Source organism: Culex quinquefasciatus, chromosome 2, assembly GCF_015732765.1.
Source record: "Culex quinquefasciatus strain JHB chromosome 2, VPISU_Cqui_1.0_pri_paternal, whole genome shotgun sequence".
NCBI classification, from domain to species: Eukaryota; Metazoa; Arthropoda; class Insecta; order Diptera; family Culicidae; genus Culex; species Culex quinquefasciatus.
In genome coordinates, this window is record NC_051862.1 from 133671024 (window position 1) to 133690455 (window position 19432).

Consider the following 19432-nt stretch of genomic DNA (forward strand, 5'->3'; position numbering starts at 1 on the left):
TCCCAACCTCAACCTCAAAGTTACGATCACCTTCTTGGGAGGGTTTTCCTACAGTTCCATACCTTCCGCGTCAGCCGTCGTCGTCGTCGTGCTTTTCTGCGGTAGTCCCGAAAACGAAACAGCTAACTTTTCACCAACACACAACCAGCACAGAGCCATTCGGCGTCTTCTTCACCGCGCCTAACGAACGGTTTCAGAAGAAGCAACATTAGCATAAAACTCTTTCTCTCCCGCGCAGCCGAATCAAAGCCGACTTATGCTGCGCGCGAGAGAGAATCCGCGCAGAGAGAGAGAGAGCGAGCGCGATCTTGAACTTGAACACACGGTGGTGCCTTGCATGCAAGGTCTTGGCCGAGTCCGGCAGTTGTTCGCATCGTCTTCGCTGGGAAAGGCCGAACTTTCGCGCGTTTGCTCCTGCGGGTTGTTGATCTACATCGGCGTGGAGGAAGAACCTCGAGGTAGAGATTAGAGACGCGGATTAAGAAGCGCAGAGCGTGTGTTCTGAGTTGAGTTGATTCGTTACTGCACTGCTGAATCGTGTTCTGGAACAAGGGGGGGGGGGAGAACGGACGCGTAACTGTAAAGAGAGCTTGAGTTAGCTAGAGTGACATCAAACGGAGTTCGCGCAGCAGTGTTGAGCTGGGTTCTGGTGAATCCAATTATGATTGGCATCAAACAAAGAAGAAGCTGTGCACAACACCTTGAGTAACTCAGTGGAGATCAAAGGGCGCCTTCAGGGAAGGTCGTAACAAGCAGTGAAGTGGTAATATTCCCGGAGGTTTTTCTGCTCGTCCGAGAGGAGAGCTTGTTAGGGGTAAAGTGTCATCATCGCCGCTGATGGGCAGCATCCACCGGAAGTGACTGTGACATCTCATCTCTTCGCTGGGAAATGAATAACTCGCTCTGTGTGTTTTGAGTGAGTTTTGTGTTGAGCAGTGAATGACGCCAAAGAAAGTAATTCAAGTGGCAACAGGAAAATGATTTGAATATTGCACCAGAGGGAGCGAGGTGAGGCTTTCCACGTGAAAAGTGTGCTTTGAGAAGGAGTTGAAGAGAGTGGGTGGCAGCAAAAAGTGACACACATCACACGACAACCCCCCGTTCGTAAAGGTGGCAGCTCTACGAGGAGGAGAAGCAAAGGTGAATATCTGGCAGAATTGGAAAAGTGATTTCGGAACAAATGGTTTTGCAGGTTGGGAGTATTTTTTGGCTGGAAAATGTTTGTGCGTGGAATTTGAAATGAGTTTTCCAAGACGCAGGATTGAGGAAAGTGGTTTTTGGAAAGGTGCAAATAACCTTTTGGCTTTGATCTCCGGGCGGTGACAAGGCGTGAGATGCCAATTTTGGATGCCAAAAAGTTGCGATGCGAGATTTGCGTGTTGAACGAGGAGGGGTTGACGAATGAAAAGATTTTGGGAGGTTGTCATCGAGAATACTTCTCGAAGCCACAAGCTTAAAGAGGGATGTTTTGGAATTGTTTTTGACAGACTTAGAAATTCAGGCGAGGATAGAAACAATCTGAAACATTAAAATTTTCAAGCCAAATTGATACTTGAAATTTTATTTAGGTTGTTTTTAAGAGTTTTTTTTTTGTTTTCCCTTAAACTTGAAAAGAATACATTTCTATTCCAGTTTTCTTATGAGGAAAAAATATAAATAATTTAACTATATTCTAGTGAATGGGAATCCAATATAATGTTGTACAACAAACCATCCACCTTTAACGACTTTTGTGGTTTCTATTGCAAGTTTCTGCTGGAACCTATAGGTTCAAGAGGTGAACACTCAAACCTTTTTCTACTTCAAGGAACCTTCCGCCCTATGGTTTCAACTGACGACCTTTGGATTGCGAGTCCAATCGCCGACCTGTGACTCCACCGGAGTAGGTTTGGTTTGGGGTGGTGTGATTCTTGTTTCCAGTGATTTGTAAGAATGTCTAGATGAACCTAAAAAAAACGACTGCCTCCGTGGAATTTTCGGCGAAATTTACGCGCAAAAAAAATGTAGGGGCGATGTTTTTGATTGCAAAAATTATCGATTTGATCAAATTGAGTTCTGCAAAGTCCTAGGATCAACTAGACATATTAACAAATCACTAGAAAAAATAATTGTTCCGATTGCTTGAGTTATGCCCGAGCGAGTTTAAGCTACCGTTCCAACTTTTTTTAGGGCTTTGGAGTTTGAATGTTTACACCAAACATGTTTAAGCAATTGCCATTAAAAATTTGCTTTAACAAAAAAAAAAAAAAAGAATAACTACGAGTTACAAGTTTTTTTTATTTCATTTTTTATCGAGTTTTTTTCGTTCTCCATTTAAAAGAAATCATCCAAGAAAATAATGTAATGAAAAAAATTAAAACAATTCAACTTTAATGTTGAATAAGCCTTTTGTCCTTCCATACATTTTTAAAAGGATTATTTGACTCTAATAAAATAAACAGAAATTTACTAATGGTTGTTTGATATTGTTAGAATTATGGATGCAATCAAGAAATTCATTGACATTATTAATTCATGAATTAGGTGACAAACTATGTGAATTAATACTTCTCAAAACTGAATAACAGCCATGCCATAAATTTGAACCAGATAAAAAAGATTTAACGTTAAAAAGTCAAAGAAAACTTTATAATTGTATAAGCTTTATCATCGTAGATTACGAGGTTAATAAAAAAAAACAAACTATTTGAACTGTCATAATTTTTTTAATCTATCATCATTTTTAAAACTATTGTACAATAAATCTATACAACCACTTAACATTTGGACGCCAGATGTAACAAGACAAAACTAACAAAACTTAATAAAAAAATCTTCTTCATCTTTTAAAATAACTAATGATCGACGAAGAAGTTTGTTTTTCGAAAAAAAATGTCTTTGCGGTTTTGTACCCATTACCCCTTATTTATGTGTTTTTCGTTCCTACAGTTTTAAAGTATGTTATTTTATGAAGAAAATCGCGAGGAATCGATTTGTGACATTTTCATTGGCGGCAAATGACATCAAAAGCCCATTTTGCCCCAGTTACCCCATTTTATGTGTTTTTCGTCAATATTGTTAATTGCCGTTGTTTTTACACTTTGAAAGTATACTATTTTATGTAAAAAATCACGAGAAATCGATTGGCGAAACTTTTATTGGTGGCCAATGACGGCAAGGGCTCATTTTGCCCCATTTAACCCCTTTTAATGTGTTTTTCGTAAATATCTTGAAATTACATTATTTCTTACAGTTTCAACGTATATTATTTTATGTAGAAAATCACGAGGAATTGATTGGTGGCGTTCTCATAAGCGGCAATTGACGGCAAAGGCTCGTTTTGCCCCATCTAACCCATTTTATGTATTTTCTTTAATATCTTGAATTGTCGTGGTTTTCCAAACTATAAATAATTGTTTTTTTATGCAGATAATCACGAGGAATCGATTGAGAACACTATAATTAGCGGCAAATGACGACAAGGGCCTATTTTGCCCATTTCATGTGTTTTTAGTCAATATATTAAACGTGTCATGATGTCCAATACAGTTTACAAGAATGTTACTGTAGAATGTAAAGTACGTTCAAGATATTCACGAAAAACATCTCAAGATGGAGTAAATGGGGTAAAATGGGCCCTTGTTGCCATTTGCCGCAATTCAGAGTGTTCTCAAGCGATTCCTCGTGATTTTCTGCATAAAATAACATTTATTTATAGTTTGGAAAACGAAGGCAATTCAAGATATTAAAGAAAATACATAAAATGGGTTAAATGGGGCAAAAGGAGCCTTTGCCGTCAATTGACGCTTATGAGAACGCCACCAATCGATTCCTCGTGATTTTCTACATAAAATAATATACGTTGAAACTGTATGAAATAATGTAATTTCAAGGTATTTACAAAAAACACATTAGAAATGGGTAAAATGGGGCGAAATTGGCCCTTGCCGTCATTTGACACCAAAGGAAGTGTCACCAATCGATTTCTCGTGATTTTTTACATAAAATAAGATACTTTTGAAGTGCGACAAACTACGGCAGTTGAAGATATTCGAGAAAAACACCCTAAAAAAGGCAAAATGGGGTAAAATGGACCACTTACCGTCATTTGGCGCTAATGAGAGTACCACCAATCGATTCCTCGTAATTTTTTTTGACAGGCAGAAACTGACGGCATCAAAAGATCCGTTTTTTCACCCGTTTTTGCCTACTGTGCAATGCAGGAAAATGCATTTCGAATTGTTTTCAGTTGATTAGACTAAACTTCCATTCTAATTTTGATGCCTTCAATTTTTTTTTGCATTTTGATTTTTCGGCTTGATTTGTAAAGGAGCAACATAAACTTTGTAAAATATTTGCAACGGCCTAGTTTAAAACATTACAACAGAAAGAACTGAGTAATACGTTTTGTAAAAAAAATACTTTAGGCATATTTTTTTAATATTTGATCTTCAGTATAAGTGGTATCCTTGGTAGCCTAGCTCCACTATTTTTAGCAGAACCGATCGGATAAATAAATGAATGAAACTCTGAAAAATTATCTGGTTTTCATTCAAAAACATCTGAACTTTGGTTGACAAGTCGTCAGCTGTGTGCTATCTTGTGACAACGACCATTTAGTACTATTCGAGAAAATCGATTTTTAAAGTTTGATGATAAATATTTTCAAAACTATGAATGGTATAGCCAAACCTTTTGAAGCAATCGGTTCGTATACTATCGCTTAACAAATGCCCCAAGTTTCAACTGGTTTGGTTACACCAGTCAAAATTTACAGTAAATTATGTAATCAAAAATCTGAAAAGCACGTGTCACAAGTGTGTTTTGAAAGTAAAATTGTACTACGTGTCACAAGTGTGCATAGAATTCCCATACAAACTAAAATAGACTTAAATTAATAGTTTAACCGACTTAATCAGTATATTTTCAAAAACAAAAGATTGCATTGCTTTTAGAAAGTGTGTATCAACATAAATTTGTGAAAAACAAGACAAATTTTCCACATTTTCCAACAACATGTATGACGTGTCACAAGTGTGCACGATCATTTTGATGATAAATTGGTCTATGTCACAAGTGTGTATTGCGATATCCGGGAAACGGAAGCGAGTTTCCAAAATCGGGTTGAAGCATCTTGTAGTGTTTGCTAAGTATAGCAAAACATCATCATTAACTCATTTTCGACCAAAATGGTCTATGTCACAAGATAGCACACAGCTGACGAAGTGTCGTTGGTTGTGCAATTCTTGGCAGACTTTAAATAAGTTTACTGTGTATTTCCTGAAAAAGTTATGGAAACGCATTATTTATAACTGGTTTTCTTAATCAATGTCACAATCTGAAAAAATAAAATTAATAAATCTTTAGCGCGACGACACAATCTCATGGATCCCCCTGTCCTCCTTGTCATATTTTGACCAATGTTTTTCAAATTTATTTGGTAAGGAGATGAAAAAATATACTGAAAACAGATTAAAAAAAAATTAAGTTTGTACTCATACCAATCTTAGACATTTGAGCTGATTTACATGAGTTATAAAACGTCCATTGTAGAAGGGGAGATATTTCGCCAAATTAATAACACCGATGTGGTTAGTTAGAATGTCCAAAATGTTCTGATTTTATTGTGATCGAAAAGTCCCCCAGAGCCTCACACACGAGGTACTGAGGTTTTGCTTACTGAGCATTAATCGAGCTACTTGCTTTAATCGCGGCGAGGTAAACGAAGTTTAGCTTTGTTCGCAGTTTGGGTTACTGTTGTCGGCTGTGCTGACGATGTTGGTGGCGTCGATCAATTATGCGGAAAGCAATTTCCGTAACTCATGTATGTAACCCCATAAGCTTAATTTATGTTTAATTCTTTCTTAACCCTCTAATGCCCACTTTTTTTTAAAAAAAATCTCATTTTTCCGTGTTTAGGAGGTCATTTAAAGCAACTTTTGTATAACGAAAAACTTGACTTCTCTTGTTTTATGTTTTTCTTGTTTCATGTATTTTAATTTGCATTTCTCTTGTTTAGTTTATGTTTGTTTTCGGTAGTATTTGGCCTATTCTACCACCTTCTATCATTACATTTTGCCTTTCTAATTTTTTCATGTTTTTACAGTCACTTTTTAAATTTTTGGCATGTTGTTTACATTTTCTGCTCTAAAATGGCACCATTGTCATTTAAATTGTAAAAAAATGCGTAGAGGCATAGTCTGGAACACTACAAAAATTACTGCATACTTCATTTTACTTAAAATATTGGAAATCACAGCCAAAGTTGACCCCTTAAAATGTCATTTTTAAAAACATTGGTAAAGTCACATAAAACAAGTAAAACTTCCAACCTTAAAATTTTCTAAAATTTCAAGAGTGCTTCTTTTCAATGCATTTTAAAGATCAAAAATTCGGTGGAAAAATTGAATTTTTGCGATTTTTTTTAAATCGAAGCCCGTCTGAATGCTGGGTTGGGTTGTAGAGGGCTATGTTAGGCCGTTGCAAATATTTTTCAAGAAATTATTTCCTCCTCCTTGTTTTTTTTTTCCAAAAACTTCATGATTTTAATGGCATTTTCTATTGTTTAAAGTCATGTTTAGTATGTTTGGGATCGATTAAAAATTATTTGTTTATTTTTTTCTTTTTTTTTTGTGAAATTCAAATGTACAGGCGAATTGGGACAACAGTCTGAATAGGGACAGCAGGTTTTAGAGCACTTGAAAGCTTGCAGTTCGGCAATCGATGTACTACTTTTGTTAATCTGTGTCTTTTCTATTCGAAACCAATCAACAATATCCAAATATTGTACAGTAACGAGGCTTAAACAGCTGTCCCAATTCACCCCATGTGTTTGCAAAAAAAATATTTGTCGCAAAAAAAAAAATCATCATTGCTTACACAATTTAAAAACTGGACAGGTATAAAATGCATTTTAAACCTTTTTTTATTCAAATGTTAATACCATGGTTTTATTCAAAATTTTATGTATAATCAAATGCAAACCTGTGTATCTCTTGGTTACTCTGTTGCGGTGTCATTTTCTTTAAGGCGTCTACCTGATGGTACTGGCAATAGTCACCAATAATTTTAATGTCAACTCCTTTTTTTCACATGAGTTGATCAAAAATTGGTTCAAAAACTCCTATAAATCTATCCTAACCAATTATATTTATTTTTATATTTCGTTGCTTCATCTTTATTGATTTTGTGTTTGCATAGAATGAAAACTATCAGAAGGGACAGCTTTTGCTTTTTGCACTATATAAAACCACACACCATCGCATCATCAATTTTGCAATATTGTATCAAGCTGTCTCCGATCCGGAAATCTTAAAACTCATCAATATGCAATTTGCTGTCAGCAGCATTTACAAACAAAGTTTAGCACGTATCAAGAAATCGAGCAGCTTACAACCGAGTCGAGATTGAAACTGACACTCGACAACTATGCAAATGTTTTCCCCGTCAGCTCTTCAGGCACCAAACAAAAAAAAAACCTTGGAGAAACAATGGAAAACGATTGTTTTTCCAACACTCATTCTTCCCAACGCCAGAAGACGACGAGGACGGACTCGAAGGCGCTCAAGCATTTTACCCAGATAAAAGTAGCCTTATCAATCATTCAGCGTGACTGAGAGAGCAACCCTCCTTCCACCCCCTCACCTTAACACTTTTTTTGAATGCTGCTGGGCTGTGATAACGGTTGAAACAAGTGGAAACTGTTGTTTTCCCCCCCTGCCTGGATGTCTGTTGCTGTTAGTGGCCCTCGCTCGCTCTATTATGAAATATGCAATATCCGTGAAAGTTGTCCCATTTCGGGGTGGTGGAGCACTACCGAGACGTGGATTTGCACGAGTTTTTTTTTTCTGTGGTGAAATGACAAAAAAGAGCCCCGATGAGAAAAATCCCAAAAGGATACGGCTTGACTTTTGCAACTTCCCCCCCACCCCCTCCAACAATTCGAGCAAGCTCAATTTTCAGTAACTACAGTTGACTTACCGCTGAAAGCGTACCATCCTCCCAGGGGAAAAAGGAAAACCTTGTTGCCAGTTGCAGTCACCGGTTTCCTATCAGCAGTCAGTGACGTGGAAATGTGCTGCGCTTCTCGCGTGTGTGTATGTGGAAAGCGAAAATGCATTCGTGTGACATTCCCCCCAAAGGAAGGCATGTGACTGCGGCCAAGTTTATTCTTTTTTGCACTTTTTGCAAACATGTTTTGTTGCGAACGTGCACATCAATATTGCATGGTTGGCAATATTTTGCCAGCCGAAAGGTGGAATAAATCATAATTTGTGAAAAAAGGAGAAAAAGAATGACAACAATCTTTTAAACATTTTTGTGAATAAATGCAATTAAATATGGGTTATTCCAGGTCAACTGGGTACACTTTTGGACTCGACCTACACCGATTTTTTTTCTCCAAATTGGGGAAACGTTCATCTATGGATAGTTAACAGAAATTTTTAATTGCAGTTTATGGTTTAAAACGTGATTTTCACCCATTACATTATATTATATATTTATTAATTGACCACCATCGTGTTCCCCAGACAATTTTACCTAATAATATATGCTTATCTCAATTTTCTCAGTTGACCTGCAATGACCCATACGCAAATCCGTTTATGGACAAAATATTAAGGTCTTACCATTTTTTGTAAGATTGTGCATTCAGCACAAAAAAAAAAAAACTATTTTAAATAAGTTCAAAATATTAAGGGTATGTTATCCATTAGTGGACCCCTTTCCTATAGTGGACCCTTTGAAGGTGTTTTGATGAAAAATACAATAAAATCACAATTTCATGGAGAAATTAGGCTACATATTTTTTATTTGCGTGACATTTAAAAGTTATTTATGTCAAAATAAGTGTTTTTAGTTCGACATCTGAAATCAGCCATGGCCACTAGCATTTTCACAACAAAACAGCAAATTTTATGATTGAATTAGCCATGCAATTATTTTTTGACTGATTATTTCACTACAGTGCTGAATCACGTGAGTCCAAATCATGCAAATTTAAGGAACTTTACTGAAATAACACCAGGAATTTTGAGCAAAATTAAGGCGGTCCAATATAGGACGACGAAAGTTCTAACTTTTTTAATAATTTAACCTAGAAATGAAGATTATTTTATTTGAGCAACATTTTTCTTAATCATACAATGAATGCTTGTTTTAACCTAGTGCAGGGGTGCCCAACCTTTTGGCCCTGTGGGCCATATGTCCATATCTGATTTTTCTGAAGCAGTGGCGGGCCGGAACTAATATTTGATAAAAGTTGAAAAAAGTAAAAAGTATATCTTGATTTTAAGATTAAAACACAAAGGTAACTTTCAAAAATGTGTTCATCTGACATATTTCTTGTTTGTTTAAAATTGTATAGTTATTGTTTTGGCAATTGCAATCAAATAACTCGATATAATTTATAAAGAACATTTAATGGTTGTTGCTATTTTTTTAAGTTTAATTTCCTCAACAATACAATATAAAAAAAACAAAGAAACATGATAAAATTTATTCAAACGAAATTTGGATTCGAATATCTTTTACAAAAAAAACCTTGTTGTACACCTTTATTAAAATATTAAAAAAAAAAAAAATTATGATTTTAAACTCAGAAAATTTAAAATTGTAAGAAATATATATTGAATCAGTTTCAATTCGTTATTCTTCGAAATTCAAATTTTATGGAAAAATATATTTTGCTCCCTAATTTTTTGACTCATTTTGATAAATTTAATATTTTTAAAATATTTGCAGAAATCAGTACGAATTATTTGCTTTTTTTTAGCTTTTTTTTTAAAGGAAAAATACATTAGTTTTTGCTTAGTTATTTATAAAAAAATGAAAATAGAAAAAAAAACTTCAATGTGAAGTAAACACAGTTAAAACTGATAGAAATTTAAATTTAGAGTCATTTTGTACATTTTTAGACAACAATCCTAATTTTTCATAAATTTCACAATTTTACGAAATGATTAATTTTGTTTTCTTGCACCATTTTGCAGTTTAAAAATATCAATATAGAAATTATAAGATTAACATTCAAACATGAAGAATGTTGTTACAATATGTTAAAATTTGATCTCAAGCTTACTTTTTTATTTAAATTCAGACAATCAATTTATTTATTAAATATTTCATGAACAGCCTTAAGGGCCGGTCATAGAACTATTTTCAAAAGCCGTCGCGGGCCGGACGTTGGGCAGGCCTGACCTAGAGCGTCCAATTTCCCGGCGTTACAAAATTCCCGAGAAACGGAAAATTTTCAACAAATTTCCCGGGAATTCCCATTTTTCTGAAATTACAACTCAAAGTTTTTAAATGTTTGGAACGAGATTTTGAAATATTTTTGCATTTTATACAATACGAAGTTTTTTTTTATATTTTTAATGATTCTGCCAAAATAGTCTTCGGTTAAAATAATTTTCATACCAAAAATAGCAATTTAGTGGTTCATATTTAAACCTCTTACGCCCTTGGTAGCTCAAATAAGTTCAATAACAACAGTAAATTGAATTCAATAAAATAAAGTTGAGTTTTCATTATTATTCGCTGTAAATGTCAAAAATTGTGCCAAGAAGATAGGAAAAGGTATTCTGTTTAAATCTAGGGAATTCTCGGGAAATTTACAAATTTTCCGGGAATCGGGAAATATTTTTTACCGGGAAATCCCGGAAATTCCAGTGAATTTAGACGCTATAGTTTTAACCAACTTAATTGCATATTTTTCCAATCATGAGCATAAAAATAATTGCTTTAATTGCGTCCAATTTTCCCGGGTTTTGAATTTCCAGGGAAACCAATATATTTAAATCCCGGGATCCCTGGAAATTTTTGAAACAGTCATAAAATCTATGTTTTCATTTTATTTGTTTATTTTTTTAAGCTTAAAATAATCTACTTTGCTCAATACTAATAATAAGTGATAATCTACACTTCAAACTAAACAAGGATAAAAGTTTCTAGATAGCTCAAATGATTTTTTGTTCTTTGTTGTGCTCTGAATTTTAATTGCAACACAATTTCTAATCTAATGTGATTATAGTTAAATAAGTCTGTTATGAATATTTATTTTTTATTTTTTATGTGACAGAACTAGAAAAGCTTCAAAAGTTCTTTCAAAATGTAAATAAAACAAAAAAGAAGACAACAAATTATATTAAATTCACTCCCAGTCATGAAATATTCTAGCATAGCTAGTTCTGCTAGACTGGGCTACTACCAACTGGGTTTAATCTGGACTGCAGTCTGAATTGGTACAGAAGATTTTAGAGCAATACATTTGGAAATCGTTGTACTTATGTTCTGTCGCTGTTTTAACCGAAATCTTTTAATTTGAAAATTTTGTTAGCGCTAGGCATTTTGCGGATCTGATCTGTTTTTTTTTTTACTTTGTATACAACTGTTCATCTATTTCCACAACAAAATCAGAATTTCCAGACCAAAATTTGATTTTTTTTTCAATTTCGATAGTTCCCGGGACATAATTTTTTTTTAAAAAATCTTTGATTCGGGAATTCCCGGTTTTGAAAAAAATCCAGCAATTCCCGGGATGGACGCACTAACTACTTTTGTGTAAAAGTAAAAGTATCAAAGTTGCTGAAACCGTAATAATGTACAATGTAAAATTTATAGTTTATTGTACTTAACTGAATCATCAAAATTAATGCTTGAAATGATATTTTATATAAACAATCAATAAAAAAACATTTTCTTAACATAAAAATGCGTGCTTTTATCAGCAAATGTAAACATTTTTTTTCTTTTGTTCTGATATAGACAAATTGAAATTAAAATGACACTAGCCAAAAAAAAATATTAAGTTGAGTAGCGAAAAATGCCAGAATTTGCAAAACCTTTTATTTCTTATTTTTTCAATGAAAAATAGGTTTTTTTCGATATTCTGATTACGCCATCAAATTGTGCGTCCAATTTTACATAAAAGTTCCTTGGACACCAAATTTCCAAACCATCACCATTTCAGGCTGCAAAATATTGAAAAACACGTCTTTTTCAAATGTTCGAAAATGGAAGGGGTCGTACCGCCCCTCCGTCACGAGATATCGAAAAACGAACCTCGGATTCGTGATCAGGGTCAAAAGTTACCTCTAAGGACAAAATTAATATTGTGTGAATTGGCGGAGAATGACCCTTTTATATATTTTTTTAAATCGTACCAAGTATGAGGAATGTATTGAATGAACTTTTTATTTGTACATCCTATCACAACCCGATCATTTACAACTTTCGCTGACCTCCTCCAATTGACGGGCAGAAGTGACAACTGATCAAACCCAAACCGGATAAAAAGCAATAAATTGAAACATTGTTCCAGCCATCAGCAAAACCCCCGACTCGAGTGTCTCGTCCAGGGGAGAGAAAGTATCCCCTCCAAGTCTATAAATAGCACAACCACTTGGGTTACCCGACTGGTCCTAGGAACCGACCAACAGCACAGTCCCAGCTTGGCGTCCCATAAAACGATGCAAACCATCATCATCATCCTCCTCAAAGGAGAAGCGAACTATATCTATGTACTCCAACCAACCCCGTCATCATCCAGCATGATGCCAGCAGAAAAGTGTTGAAGAGCATAAAAAGAGGCAAACACAAAACAAATCCAGTTCAACGGCTGCGACGACGACGGTGAAGTCCCGGCCAAGACTCCGGAGCAGCACCGACCGCCGGTGAACCGGTTTTGCGCGGGAATTTTTCAATTTACTCTCAATTTGTACAGGAGTCTGCTGCAGCCTCCTTCCACGCTTATCTCGATTGGACTAAACTGAGCTGAACCAGACGATTGGTAGAGAGAGAGAGCGAGCGTCGTTAATGGGCTGTTGTTGTGATTAGTGGGGTGCTTCATGTGGGGCTACTGGTGGTGTAGGGCTTCAACCACTCGGTGGCCGCATTATGGGCTCAAGAGTAGATAATCCGATTATGGTCGAAATTTGGTGAAAATGTTAGAAGCGTCAATAGAGCTTGGCTTGGTCTCTTTTTAACTTGCAAGTTAAAATCTCCGTTGATTGGGAGATTTAAATAATCAAGTTGAGCCGAACATTGTGAATAATTAATTTGGGCCGATTTATTTTTTTATATTTCAATTAAACGCAACAATAAGCAATGATTTCAAAGAATGTTGAATTCCAGAGTATAAAATATATATTAAAAATGGTTTCCATCATTTGAAACCAGATTGAAATTTATCCATATTACGGAGCGAATTTCACTCGATGCCAATGCCATTTGAGAAATGCGAAAGTTATTTAAAAATATTTAGAATATCGTAATTCAAATATTACTGTTTTTCTGTAAGTTTTTTGAACTTTTTCTTACTCTTGCCTCCTATTTAATATTTATAAGTAATAATACTTTCGATTGAATAACGATGTAACACACAGCTGAAAGGAACTCCAAAACTCTGTTATGTACCTTAATGAACTCATTGTAACTTGATTATTCTAAAAAAAAACGAATTTAATTAATAAAATTAAAAATATTACTGTATTTTAAAACCGTATCAAAAAGTGGTCAAAGACAAATTTGTAGGAAGTTTGTCGGGCTTTCTGAAATAAATACACTGTAAGAAAAAAACACGCCACTTACATAAAATTTTCAAGTTTAAAAATAAAATTTAAATGTTGTTTTCGTTCAATTAGGGGAAATATACCCTTTCTAATCAAACACTTATCTTCGTCATATGAAAAGTTTGATGCTCGATTAAAGCACAAATTACTATTTAGGCTATAAACATACCAGCAACAGCACCGTCTCAAGTAAACAGGCAAATTTATGCCATTTACTGGCCAAAAAGATCAAATTTAATGCACTTTTGATCATAATTTCTATTTTGCGAGACCATTTCTCATCATTTTAGTGTCGCCATCAATATTTTTTCATTTGCTCTAACGATTTCAAAGCGCTTAAGATATAAAATTGCTTCCAACTACCGGCAACATGTTCTTTTGCACATTAGTTAGTCACTCACTTGAAAAATAATCCTGAAACATGTAAATAATTGGCAAGCGCCATCAAAAAAACAAACGCGCCAAGTCTTTTGATGTTTAGATTTTGACTACCCATTCCAATCGAAGGCTGAAAAAAACCGAGCGAGAAGCAAAGGCAAATAAAGAACAAAGGGTGGCCACCAACACCACCGCAGAGCCTGTTGGTGTGAGCCAGTGATGTCAGGAAACTTTCTCTATTAATGCTACTTTTCGTGAGTGTTCGCTTAAATTTCATCAATTTTGGCAGCACTAAGCGAACCCAAAAGAGCGCTGGAAAAAAAAAGTACTAAGCTGAAAATAGGAAAATGGATGTGGCCAAATGCACTCGACTGATTAGAATGCATTTGGGAAATATTTTTTTAAATGCTTGTAAAAGGAATAGCATAACTTTTAATAAAAGTTGAAATAAACAGAAATGTTCACGAAAAGTTGCTCTACTCGTTGGTGTACTTGGTTTTAGTATATTTCAAGGAACGCTCCAGATTAGCCAGCATCATTCAAACGCGACCGCTTATTAGGCTTAAAATGGGTATATTTCCCCTAAATGTTAAAAAAGCCTGAGATGTAGCAAAAACCTCACGACATTTGTAACTGTCATGGTCTTCTGTAGCTTCACGACTTTAAAATCTCTCCCCCTCCCAGCGTTAAATAGTCATCCTTTTTCCCCTCTAAATTCTTCATAATCTTTTGCATCTCCTCCTTGGTGGGGCAAACTTTCGCCAAAATTTCCTTAAACTGCTTTTCCACCTTCTTTTCGTCGTACTTGTCCCCTTCGATGACCGATTTGTAGTTTCCTGATCGAATTTCGCGATATTGTAGCGCTTTTCCGTACTCGTCTTCCACGTTACTGGCCAACAGGCAGTAGTGATATCCGATGGCCGAGGTGTCTTTACATCCCATTAGGACAGTTTCGACTTTTGAGTCACTTTTAGTTTTGCCAATTTTGTGAAAATCATGGAGGAGTTTTGGTGCCTGCAAAAAATCATATGACTTTTCTGAAATTAATTTGAAAGGCACTTACGTAAAAATTTCCATCCGTCGAAATGTAGCGATATCCTTTGAAGAGGCAGTCGATATACTTTTTCAAATCGTCATCAGGTTTAACGTTCATGGAAAACTGTCTTATGTTACAATGGCGAAGTTTCGTTGCTTTAGCCAAGTGCTTTTTCGCACAAAATGTTGCATAAGTTTCATCTTTTTGTTTGATATTTGAACCCTGAAAAGTTAGAATTGCGGTAATTTCAGAAAAATGCTTGTATTTTGAAGTCATACCAAACTTTTGTAGATTTTCTCCGTAACTTCCTTGTGACCATGGTACAACGAACGAATGGTCTTTTTAAACTTTTCAAATACCGGTGTGTACGCTTTGTACAATTGGGCACAATCTGGAGAAGGTTTTATTGGACTTAAAGCACTTGTCAAATCGCTAACTTCTTTGGGCCCATAAGAGTTAAACTTCTCAAAAGCCTTTTGCTGCTCAACAATCCGGCTCACCTGAAATAATGTTGAATAACACAGCTGGAAAAGAACTAGTTACAACCAATTACCGCCATCGTGTTGGTCTTCCCGTCGTAAAGCCCGACTCCTTCGAGGACGCACTTGGCGAAACAGTGCGTCCCGGGATTGTCCGGCTTAAGGTCCCACGCTTTGAACCACGTCTCGGCCACGGCTTTTCGCTGAGTGCCATCCTTGGGGGCCCACTCGTCGAAGCAGCTCGTGTACACGTAAAGCGTTTCCTCCGGATTCAACGGAGCCCATGCTGCGAGGCACGTGGAAAGGCTGACTTGAGCAAGAAGCAATAGTTTGATTAGTCGCGACATCGCTGTTGAGAGACTGGCGTCGGCAACTGGCTGTCGCTGGCAGTTATCGAGAGACGGTGCAAAATCATTGCACTTGAGCAAATACTGCACTCGACGAGATTGTTGATCCTTTTGATTGCGAAAGAGGCACGAGTTGTTTGGAGAAGAATTGCCGTTTTTTCCACTTTGCTTATTAAATGCCAACAATGTTGACAATGTGGCATCAAGTATTGAAATCAGATATATGATTTTTTCAGTATAGCTCGATAGACTTATCAGAACTAGACCATAACAAATACTCAGCTTTCCTCTCACATCGTAAAACTCTAATGACCTTTTCTACAAACCTGATCGTGATCTACTTTCAGTTCACCACATCAACGCCTCTCGCAAACATTCTAGCGATTGTACAGTTTGGCAGCGACCTAGAAATCAAGCTTCAACCACGTAGATCCCCAGATATCTCACATGGCGCCAAAATTACTCATCAATTAAGCAAATCGTAATTCGTAGATTTACAATTTTTTTCTAGTTCGACTAGAGGTAACAAATCAATTTCATCTTTCCACACGTATGTGGGTCTACGCGATCAACGCCGGGTGTGGAATCAAAACTCAACAACACACACACACGTCAAATCGATAGCCGAATCGAATCGGGAAGAGGCTGCTGAACCTCGCACTCACACACGCCCGCCTCAAATTGCCGATACCGGTGTTGGAGTATTTTTTGCGGTATTCATATCCAGTCATTGGGGTCACTCGCCCGCTGTTGGCCGCCATGGGAGGTTGCCCACCCCTTAACGCAAACCCCGTATGACCGCTATCGACTCACCTGGAATGTGTTGAGACCCGTACCTTTTGGCGCAGGGCTTGCGTACTTCGTATCCAGCTGAGCTAAAGAATCTACAGCAATAACAAAATAACAAAAACATCATCCATTGGAGCTTCCTCGCACAATTCATTGGGAATACGTCAGAGAGGAAGAACTTTTGGAGTACATACTTCGAGAAGCCCCCCTCCCCAATTAATAATCGTTTGGGTTGTGCTCACTTGTCACATAAAAAAAATGTTTTAGTTTTCATAGTTCATGTATTTTTTCTATAAAGAATACATTTTCTGAGCACATTCAAAATTGTCTCTAGAAGTATGCTTTTAATTTTTTTTTTATTTCAAATATTAATTAGAACTAAAAAAAAATATAAAAAAATGCGATGGATTTTTTGTAGACTTTCCCTCTTTATCGAAGGACGGAAATTCAAAATTGAATTCATAATTTCATAGAAACCCCTTTCATACAGAATGCTGTTCTTATCAGGTTCGAGAAAAAAAAAACAAACAAAGGCGATACATTTTGTGGGTTCAGAAAAGATCAAATCAAATCGTCCAATTTGAAAGAATTCTAGCAACTATGCAAATAACATTAACATTCCAAATTTATCATCAGACAATAACATTTATTTTCGTTTTTACAGCCTTCATGGGATATAATTGTTTATTATTAATCATAGAGTTCAGATTTGAAAATGTTGCATTACTCATACAATGAAGAGATCTTCATTTTAATTTAAAGCTCTAAATAAAGTTTTAACTTTTTTGACGAGTTTTTGAGGCTGAGTTCCTACAAATAACAATGCATAATTTTATTATTATAACAAGTACAAAACTGGGCCTTTTTGAAACACTTTATTTATCATTTTTGATAAAAACATCATATTTGTCCAAAAATAAAATAATAATCCAATTCATCGAAAAAAGTGTTGAAATGTGGTAATAAAATCAAATAAGACATTTAGGAACTTTTTTTTTGTTTTTTTTTAATTATTGTTTTTTGCTGTGAATTCAAAGATATTTTTTGCAATTACGTTGTCAATGTCATTCTCGTTCACTAGATTTGCCGATGTCGTAATTTCAGTTTCCTTCAGTTTCCGGCCGATTTTTTTAAATTTATTTTTGACGAGAGAACTAAATAACAATTAAAACAATTGTGGGAAATTGGGTTGTTTTTTTCTTAATTTCAATTCTTAGCATTACAAATTACAGAGAACACTAAAGTAGAAGGATGTCTAAATCTTCACATAAATCTAATTTATTTATTTTTTTTGTAAAAGACGCTTACAAAAAAACGAAATTTTGTCTGATAAATATCAGTTTTTGTTTTTTTTTCTGGAAAAAAAACACAATTTTAACTTTATTAAAATGCAGTGAAAAAGCAGGTTTGTTAAAAAACAGGTAAGATTAAATTTTCTATGACACTTAAAAATTTGTATTTAATTGCCTTTAGTTATTCATATAATTCCTCCTTTGAAACATTTAAAAATAATTGTTCTAGACACAACAAACATATTTGCAATGCATATGGAACAACAAAATCTTCTTGAAATAAAATAAAGCAAATCTATAATTTATAATCAAAAACCATTAAAATGGGCCATAAGGATATAATAATTTTTATTGAATGCGAAACTTTGCTCTCCTAATAGTTTCACATTGGTTCCAGCTTATTGTCATAAACTATAAAATGATTTATTTGTTCACTATGCTCCAGATGATTTTGTTCAGTTTTCAAATAATCATGGTGAAAAGCCGTGGAACTTCAGCATACAATGTTTATAAATTATTATAGCTTTTGAAATTTTTTAACAGTAACTGTTATTATACTCAAAGCATTTTATGATACTGACCTTGAAAATTATGCTTAGAATTCGAAATATATATTTTTTTTAACAAGGACTTCAAAATAATTTCAATTGCATATACAGTCCAGACTCGATTATCCGAAGGCCCAGAAAAGTTTCACTTCGGATAATCGAATCATGAAAAAATATTGTTTTCTTTGTCTTATTTTTGATTGTTGAGCCCCTAAACTATTCTAAAGTGATTGAGAATTTTTAAATCATTGCGGCCAAAAGTCGGTTACGAAACACTTAAAAATTGGATTTGGTAATTTTTAAGGCAATCAACCATTCAAATTAGACTAAAACGGGGTCGCAGAACTCGAATTTGATGTTAAAGTTAGGAAATTTAAAAAATAAGAAAACTTTTTTTTGTTTGTGATTTGATTATCCGAAGTTCCAAACAAACCTTCGGATAATCGAAACTTCGGATAATCGTAACTTTAGATAATCGAGTCTGGACTGTATTGGAAAAGAACACAAGGAAACGTTAAGACAATATTTTTGAAAACTTGAAAATTGTATTTAAAGGAAATCAACAACATTGTTTGTTATTGACTCTATTATTGACAAATTTGAATGGTTGATTGCGTATTAACTTATAAATTGAATGATTATTCTTTTATCACCGCCAAAGGTGATTCAAAAAAAAAAATCAAACCATCCACATTAACGACCCCGGGGTCTTTTGTGGTCTCTATTGCAAGTTTCTGCTCGAACCAAGGAGTCCGAAGGCTTGAATGGGGAGAGCACCCAAACCTCTTTCTACTCCAAAGAACCTTCCACCCCAGTGTTTGAACTGTCGACCTTTGGATTGCGAGTCCAACCGCCGCCAGCGATTCCACCGGAGTAGGCTTGGTTTGGTGTGTTGTTTGTACTTATGGCATGGAGACGACTCCTACACCTGGAATGACTTAACGGCCTAACAGCCAAGGCCGGGACCGACATTTTACTTCCTCATCCGATGGAAGGTTGGAGCAGATGGGAAT

At 35.3% G+C, this 19432-nt stretch overlaps 2 protein-coding genes across 2 annotated transcripts in view; one reads left to right on the top strand and one right to left on the bottom strand.

The window, feature by feature from the left end:
* The first annotated feature begins 559 nt into the window (after positions 1-559).
* LOC6033741 (mucin-5AC) overlaps positions 560-19432 on the top strand; it is a 180828-nt gene continuing 161955 nt past the window's right edge. Inside the window, exon 1 of the mRNA XM_038255326.1 lies at positions 560-1140. The gene's annotated coding sequence lies outside the window, so the exon portion shown is untranslated. The remainder of the gene's footprint in view (positions 1141-19432) is intronic.
* On the bottom strand, positions 14516-15807 carry LOC6052643 (37 kDa salivary gland allergen Aed a 2). The gene is made up of 4 exons (XM_038255328.1): positions 15518-15807; positions 15243-15464; positions 14992-15186; positions 14516-14942 (listed from the first exon to the last, which is right to left on the bottom strand). The coding sequence occupies exons 1-4, from the start codon at positions 15788-15790 to the stop codon at positions 14583-14585; spliced, it is 1050 nt and encodes a 349-aa protein (XP_038111256.1). The 5' UTR covers positions 15791-15807; the 3' UTR covers positions 14516-14582.

What these genes read in the sequence shown, in the direction of transcription:
- LOC6052643 (XM_038255328.1), bottom strand. Translation starts at nt 15,790, where the DNA reads ATGTCGCGACTAATCAAACTATTGCTTCTTGCTCAAGTCAGCCTTTCC. An exon ending in AGAAAATCTACAAAAGTTTG is followed by an intron (nt 15,187 to 15,242) that starts GTATGACTTCAA and finishes CTAACTTTTCAG; the next exon opens with GGTTCAAATATCAAACAAAA. An exon ending in CGACGGATGGAAATTTTTAC is followed by an intron (nt 14,943 to 14,991) that starts GTAAGTGCCTTT and finishes GATTTTTTGCAG; the next exon opens with GCACCAAAACTCCTCCATGA.